General features: G+C 41.7%; 1 protein-coding gene across 2 annotated transcripts; it reads right to left on the bottom strand.

Annotated features, from left to right (window-relative positions):
• Positions 1 to 458: 458 nt before the first annotated feature.
• On the bottom strand, positions 459 to 8,212 carry cdc42se2 (CDC42 small effector 2). 2 transcript variants are annotated; one of them, XM_083759866.1, is made up of 5 exons: positions 8,124 to 8,212; positions 4,687 to 4,948; positions 3,465 to 3,566; positions 2,836 to 2,918; positions 459 to 586 (listed from the first exon to the last, which is right to left on the bottom strand). In XM_083759866.1, the coding sequence occupies exons 2-4, from the start codon at positions 4,738 to 4,740 to the stop codon at positions 2,844 to 2,846; spliced, it is 231 nt and encodes a 76-aa protein (XP_083615992.1). In that variant the 5' UTR covers positions 4,741 to 4,948; positions 8,124 to 8,212; the 3' UTR covers positions 459 to 586; positions 2,836 to 2,843. The 2 variants fall into 2 exon arrangements, 1 of the variants encoding a protein (XP_083615992.1); XR_014568950.1 differs by lacking the exon at positions 8,124 to 8,212 and having other exon boundaries at positions 3,428 to 3,566; positions 4,687 to 4,878.
• Positions 8,213 to 8,232: the final 20 nt, after the last annotated feature.

Here is an 8,232-nt window from a genome sequence, read left to right as displayed (position 1 = left end):
CCAGTGTGCTCTACTCATTTCAAGTTTATTACAAAACAGCATTCTTGGCCCTGAAAGCAACTCAGTGAATTATGAGTGCTTTTCAGAATAAAAGAGTGAACATATTTATTTTTTTGGTAGTTTTTTTTTTTGTAGTTTTCTTTTGCCTTGCTATCTCCACCTGACGTTTGAAAAGCCTCTGATATTTCAGAACGGAACAAGAGAAAGTTCAGAAATTCTCCAGAGTGGCCCAGCCACCATGACCTCCCGTTTAAAAAGAAACAAAAAACAATAAATACAGGCATCTGAATGAGCTAAAACAGCAAAAATACTTTTGAAAGTATACACACATCTGACCAAATATCATGAGCTGTTCTAAACCCGCTTTAGCTAACAGTGCAAGAGTATGGCAGGCAATGGATAGCAGTGCTTTCATAAAAAAGAAAAAAAAAGAAGGAAAAGAAAGAAAACGAAACAGCGAAAAACAAAAATAGATTTATGTACAAAATGAAAAAGCAGTGGTTTCATATTTTGGTCCTGTGTCTGTTACAGACATGAACTGCTCTTGAAAAATGAACAAACAGTAGTTTCCACAACATCTGGCGGCCTGTGAGAGAGAAATGAAAGAACATTTAATGTACGCTGGGTTCCAGGTCATTATTACTGTAGTCATGAGCTACTGTAGGAGGCGGAGCTTCACACTGAGCAGCCGTTGGACTGCATCGGTGTGTTGCAGAGCAGTGGTTCTCAACCTGCCCCAAATACATTAATGTGCAGCTACTGACGTTTCCCTGCAACGTCCCCTTATCATTCACTAAACTCACCCCACACAGCTAATGCTGTTGTCCTGCAACGTCCACTTATCATTCACTAAACTCACCCCACACAGCTACTGCTGTTGTCCTGCAACGTCCCCTTATCATTCACTAAACTCACCCCACACAGCTACTGCTGTTGTCCTGCAACGTCCACTTATCATTCACTAAACTCACCCCACACAGCTATTGCTGTTGTCCTGCAACGTCCCCTTATCATTCACTAAACTCACCCCACACAGCTACTGCTGTTGTCCTGCAACGTCCCCTTATCATTCACTAAACTCACCCCACACAGCTAATGCTGTTGTCCTGCGACATCCCCTTATCATTCACTAAACTCACTCCACACAGCTACTGCTGTTGTCCTGCAACATGCCTTTATCATTCACTAAACTCATCCCACACCACACAGCTACTGCTGTTGTCCTGCAACGTCCCCTTATCATTCACTAAACTCACCCCACACAGCTACTGCTGTGGTCCTGCAACATGCCTTTATCATTCACTAAACTCACCCCACACAGCTACTGCTGTTGTCCTGCAACGTCCCCTTATCATTCACTAAACTCACCCCACATAGCTGGCAGGTTTTTTGTACTACTGAATCTGTAGTGGACTACTGAATCAAAGTGTGTGTTCATTTTGTTACTGTAGGTTTTACTCGAACTGGCGCAAATTTTTTCAACAGTGTGAAAAGCATGGAAAGGGTGGCACTGGCTGATGTATCAGCAACGTCATTACATCAGAGCTGACATTATGAAATACGAGTCAAACAGGAGTCTGAGGCTAGACTGACAGCGGAGTGACAAAACAAATTCATGGAACACAGCGAATCAGGCTAGAAAGTGGAAACCAGGCTAGGTGAATGCCAAATGGTGCATACTGAGGATATTACAGGGTAGAATGGGGTCCCAGAGATAGAAGTGGGGGGTTCCTGGCCTAATGCATATCAAACTTTGGGTGCCTGAAATAAAAATAAAAAAGGTTGAGAATAACCAAACTAAACCACATTGGAATGCAAATGCTTCAACGTTATTACTGTCGTCATCAGTAATGGGTCCATCTCTAGTTTCACAGTGAGCAGCAGATTTAACTGCAGCGGTGTGTTTTGTTGTAGTAGTTCAGCAGACTGACTGGACTTGCATTATTATGATGCATTTTGAGCACTGTGCACAAACCCTCTGGGCTCTGTCTAAACTAAAGGGACACTCACTCAGTGTAGTTTTTAATTGTCTAAAATGGGAGGGCTGTATTTTTTAAACACCAGCAGGATGACACGCCGCTGAGCTGAGCGTGTTTGGCATTTTTATCTGCTTGCCGAGAGCAGAAATATTTTCAACTGGGCCGCTGGCAAGCGGGAAAAACAAATGTCTGGGTGGACACTGGAATGAACTCAAGCTGCAGCAGCAGGACAGTGAGGGGTGTGGTGACTGGACAAACAGACACAGCAGTTGTTTGACCTGTATGTCCAGTAAGAGAAGCAGGTTAGCAGGACTCTAGCTTTCAAACATCTTATGATGAGTCCCGCATTTAAAATAGTCAACTTACAAGCTCATGTGATGCATTGTGAAGCTTATATGCAAGGCCGAAAATGAATGTGCTCTTATCAGAATATTTCCAGACCACAGTGACATTTCCTGTTGCAATATACTGTATAGGCTAGTGTAATATTGTTGAGCATTCTCAGAGTGCTAGATGTCTCACTACAATCATTGCATGAGACATTTTGGAAATGTATGTTTCATCCTTTAAATAAATACAATTATCGGTAGCAATCTGTGGTACAACTTGGTAGGAATATTTTCTTCCTTTCTACTACACTGTGTTTGAGCTGCTTCTGTCAACTTAAGTCCCTTTACTTTACACTAGCATTACCGGGAGGAATCAATTGATCCGCCTGGGCAGGTAAAACCTGCAAGGACTGCATTAAACAGAGTGTAAGCTGAGCTTCCATGACTGTGTGGTAAAAAAAAAGAGTCAAGCCTGCAATAACGTGCTGCTTGCTGAATCCTCAATAAGACTTGGCAGCTTGTCTCACCTGGTCGGTTATAACTGAGAACCTTCCGATCCGCTGTGGCAGTACCCGCCTTTAGATTTCATTTGGGCCTGAACAAGATCCACCTGCACAGACACACAGACATGATTACCGAAAACTGGACATAATTCACTGTACCATTCTGTATCACTCTTAACCCATTTTTGTCGGGAACCCCTTTTGGTGTTAGCATTATGTTATGCTTTAGCTATTGAAAAATAGCAGATCTACAAACTCTAGTTTCACAGTGAGCAGCAGATTTAACTGCAGCGGTGTGTTGTGTTGTAGTAGTTCAGCAGACTGACTGGACTTGCATTATTATGAAGCATTTTGAGCACTGTGCTACGAGCTTGTAGGTCTGCTATTTTTTAAGAATCGTGAAAAGTGACATGAAAGTGTTTGAGAACGACTGACATAGAAAAACTGCTTTTTCAAGAAAACAGTGAGGATTTAGAAGACATTTGCAGAATCGTTCCCAGGTCAAAATGGGTTAAGAGAAGTCTGGATTGTACAGAGGATGGGCAATTAACCAAAAATGTTTCACTATTTTTTAATAATCATTCATCATCATTCATTAATGGTAATAGAGGCATACGTTTAAAAAAATTCTTATCGTGTGGGGTTGTACGTACGGATGCCAGGCCCATGCCCATGTCCCCCGAGCCAACGTGTGTGGTGTGAACAAAGTTTGTTGGCTCCCCGATCATAGAACGATCTATTCGCCGCCGCCTCTTCTAAAAAAACAAAACAAAAAGGGAGGAAAGTTGTTTAGTACGGATAATAGTGCATCAGCAGAAAACAGTTTAGCCACTTTTAGTACAAATAGCCAATCTATAAGTTCACAACGCGGTGAGTATTGTGCCAAAAATAGGGATGTCATGTGGTTATGTGAAATTAACATCTCACCCGTTTTCTGCACAATGGCATTTATAACTCAACAATATTTACATGACACCGCATTGATCACACCTCCTTGAAAAGAGGGATGCAATTAACTAAGAAACACGTAATTCACTGGTTGACCCTGAAGCTATTGTATGGAAAGAAATGCATAGAATGAGACACACACATTCTATGCACTCATGATGGTCTTGTGCCTGTAATGTAGTCACCATGTAGACATCCATCCTACCTCCCTGACAATAACAACGGCTTGTCCAATGTCACAATGTTCAGCAATACACAATGATGGAATTTGTTTTGTTCCGTCATGTTGGAGGATGTGGCTGGCACTCGGCTCCCACACCAACATCGTAGGACACTGAGGTTGAATAAAGTAAATAAATAAATAAAACCTTTGTTTTTCAGGCCTCCAATTTCACTGGCAGGCTAGGGATTCTGCACATTCTGCTCACCTGAAATAGCTTGCCCACCATTAAATTATAGCACAGGGAACCACTGGACCCTTATTTGAGTGGAGTGACTCCCCCAAGGACTCCATTATAGGCCTATACTATACTTACGTACTATACTATACTACCTATGTCCAGCTTTTAGTGTGTGTGTGTGTGTGTGTAAACACAAACTTTTCCTAACACAAACATTAAATGCCATTGATAATGAATGGCCATTTTTGAGTGTGTAAACACAAACATTGAAGCCAAATGTGAGGACGCAAATTGTGATTGGCCGGAATGAGATGATGTATGACGATAAGAGCACCCCCTCACTTCACACGGGTGTGATTTTTCACTCTACACACGCTGAAATTAGCCGATGAGCTCGTAGAGTAGATGGGATACTTTCGCCAAATGTTGTACACCACAGAATAGGGACACTAGGGTTCAAGTGGTTAAACTCAAGCGGTTTGACCCCCTCGCCCCCTAGTCTAAAGAAACCCACTGTAGTACTCACCGGTTGAGGCTGTTCTGCAATACAGCAGCTGAAACACACCCAGAATTCGGTCATTCTGAGGCCAACAAAGAGACGACAGCAACTTCCTCTGTCGCTGCACTTTACTCCTTCGGTCTTCCTGTTCACAGTTAGCAGTGACACAAACACACTCTGCAGGAAGCTGGTGACAGACAGACAGACCGCTGGGTGGTGGGGTGGGGTGGGGTGGGGTGGTGGGGGGGGGGGCACTCGACACTCCTTCACAACCTCAGGGAACACACTCCTGTGGACAAGAGCAGAACAACAACTTCAAAATCAGTGATGGAAATTACATTGACTCAAGTACTGTATCTTTGCGTCAAAATGTATCATACCCGAGTTTATACTCATACTCCACCACATCTCAGAGCACTTTTTACAATTATTTTACTTTGTGGATTTAGACCAGTGGTTCCCAAACTTGTTAGCTCAAGACCCAAAAGAGAACTTAGACGTTTGCCGCATATATCTATTCTACGTCAGAGCATAGACATAGACGTCAGAGCATAGACATGGTAACGCCCCGCCTGCCTCTGATTGGCCTACCGACCCTACCGACACTGCCCTTTTAGCCCCCATGGTCTCACCAGACTGTCCTCCAGGCCAGGTTACTCCGTGGTGGGAAATGACAAGAGAATGGCAGCTTTATTGGCACGCGCGACAGTAACTTGTAACTTTCATTTTTGTAGAAGAGGCAAACTAATGACTAAACTTGTGCCGTTTGCTTTGATTGAATGAACTATGGTTGGATTTGGCTGTGTTCTAAATTAAAGTGTTAGTGTTAAACTATTATACTAAAAAAGATCAGGGGAAAAGGGTCACATTATTACAAGAACCTTTTACACTACAATAATGTTTCAAGTTTACACAAATAAACAGGCCAACGGCATAAACAATATTACTTTGCCTCTTCTACAACAAAAATAAGTTACTGTCGCGCATGCCAAGCTGTCATTCTCTTGTATTATATCGCACTTGTATTATTTATTTCCCACCACGGAGTAACCTCACGGCAGACTATCCAGCATGCATCTTCCTGTCTGTAGGCCAATCAGAGGCAGGCGGGGGCCGGGGCGTTACCATGTCTATGCTCGGACGTAGAATTGATATAAGCGTCCCAAACTAGTGAACATAGCAGATGTATAAGCTCACAGTGAGGAGCTTCGCGCTGTGTTGCGAGCTTGCAGATCTGCCATTTTCACTGCGTGTGAATGAAATGTATACTTGTCAATGCTCAAACCACAGTGTGAGTGAATGGTAAGCGTTTCTTAAATTGAGGAAGTAGTTCTAGAATTTCCCCTGGAGATCAATAAAGTATATCCATCTTGTTTATGTCTGCACGCCACGGTAGGTTGTGTAGTTTCCTTGTTTAGGAGGTGCAAACTCCTACTGCGGTCAAAGCCACATGATGAGATGTCTCAACACACATCTTTGCTCAGAAGCACTGATGACACAATTGGTTCTTCATGTCAAGGAGAACCCCCAAAATGATATGAATTTTTCCACAGACGCCCATCTGAACATATGTTGTGCCAGGGGAGGGAAGGAACCCCATTACAGAACATTTCAAAGTTTTACAAAAATAGCCAGTCTGCAAGATTGTCACACCATGACGTGAATAGCTGTCAACCGGAGACTTTGAGAGCCTCTGCTAAGTCCCAAAGACCGATTCTACAAATGCCTTCTATATCAGATGTGAAAGTTATATGTGCCATTTTTTAAAAGCCAACGCAAAGTAGGCCACCTACTAACTAAACATGAGTGCATAATGACATTTTCCCAAACAATTCCACCACTTAAGTTTTTTCCACTCTAGACTTGAGCTGTTGGATGATAATATTCATTATTGTGAGAATAGATTTGAGAGCAGTAGATGTGTTGATCGCAAAACAAGACCTGTGTGGGGGAGACATTCTTACTCTTCAAGGTTTTTAAGTGACATGTTACTATGATTAGAACATGTAGTTTGCAGTATTTATATCCTTGTGAGTCAGTTAAGTCAGCTACCTGCAGCAATGTCACTTAATCTGCCAGTAATCTGTGCAAGAATATAAATACAGCATGAGTTATGTCGTTATTATGATAAACCACGACAGTACTAAATGCTTTAGTGAAGGAGCTGAGGGGTTTACAAAAAATCTACAATTTAATTATTATAATTGATGAGTAATCGATCCCTATTTTGGACAAGTCATACAGTAGATAAAAACAAAAAGAGCGAAAATAACAGATCTACAAGCTTTCACGTTTTGTGCGAAAAAGGTATACAAAAAACATATTGCAGTAAGTGGTTGGTTATCTATATATGATTCATTGAAAATGTCTGTAGATAACGGATGACTAATACATCAGATTAGATACATTTAAAATAGTAAATGCTTTAGCCAGTATAACAAACATTGGCTTGTCTATGTATGAATAATTAATAAATGAGAGCAAACATTCTGCATCAGAACGTTTTGGGAGAAAACTCATGTTTGCAGTAAATTAGATTTAAAGGTTAATTCTTGCCCTGTGACTGTACGCGAGGCTGCATCACAGAGACAAGGGGAAGCTGTCACAATGAGCATTGAGGACACACCTCACTTTCATTCACACACAATGAAACCAACCGATTCTCCACTCGCATGTCATCATCTAATATGTGAAAAATAATTGTGTTAAATAATAGAATGTGTATGTGTGATCAAACCTCATCGGTATTTACAAACAACAAAAAATCACGTACGTTACGTAACTTAACTACGGCCCCGGTTCCTTATTGGCTTTATTTCACGAGTCTAACGATCGGGTTGCATTCCGATCGTTACTGTTTTACTGTAAATACCGGTAGATCATTTTAAACGCTGTGTTGGGTCTGCTGTGGTTTAGACACAGGGATCCGGCCCGATGTTATCAATCAAACAGCAGCTAGCCGTTAGCATGTTAGCGTCAAACTGTCAGCTGGAGACTACGAACCATGACACCGAGGATGATACAGTGACGTCGAGCAAAATGAGGAAGTGTAGTGAATAGCCTGCGATCGTCGCAGCTGTGATTATTATTTATTACACAGAAATATTTACATATTTTTAATACGTATTTTCATCGACACTCACTTCTGAGTAAATAGTGACGTTCTAAATAAATGTGTAATTATTTGAATTATTATGTGATAATTATACAAATTTGTAACTTCAAGCTTCAACCACTTGGAACAGAAATTGCTTGTCAGTCAGTCACGTCAATTTCTCATCCTTTAGTATCTTCCAGTCTGGCAGCTGCTATAGCATTATGCTAACGAGCTAGCTCCTTTAAAGAAAACTACAATCTGGACGTGTTGTAAAAGAACATGTTGTTGGAATAATACTAGTCTAGTAATGCTAATAGTGTGTGTTTGTGCAGTGATCAGTGCACTATAGTAATAATAAGTCACTCACCTCTGGGTGGACGTGATGAAGGGAGTATAAGGTGATGAAGGGAGAGGCTCTCTGAGCGAAATGAACAGAACATCAGGAACTAACTGCTCTCGGACTGACGGCGCACCGT

This window comes from Protomyctophum parallelum (genome assembly GCF_964188405.1).
Source record: "Protomyctophum parallelum genome assembly, chromosome: 2".
In the NCBI taxonomy this organism is placed as follows: domain Eukaryota; kingdom Metazoa; phylum Chordata; class Actinopteri; order Myctophiformes; family Myctophidae; genus Protomyctophum; species Protomyctophum parallelum.
Note: the sequence above shows the minus strand (reverse complement) of the source record. Positions and strands in the feature narration are given on the sequence as shown.

What these genes read in the sequence shown, in the direction of transcription:
- cdc42se2 (XM_083759866.1), bottom strand. Translation starts at nt 4,740, where the DNA reads ATGACCGAATTCTGGGTGTGTTTCAGCTGCTGTATTGCAGAACAGCCT. An exon ending in TTGCAGAACAGCCTCAACCG is followed by an intron (nt 3,567 to 4,686) that starts GTGAGTACTACA and finishes TTGTTTTTTTAG; the next exon opens with AAGAGGCGGCGGCGAATAGA. An exon ending in TGGGCATGGGCCTGGCATCC is followed by an intron (nt 2,919 to 3,464) that starts GTACGTACAACC and finishes GTGTCTGTGCAG; the next exon opens with GTGGATCTTGTTCAGGCCCA.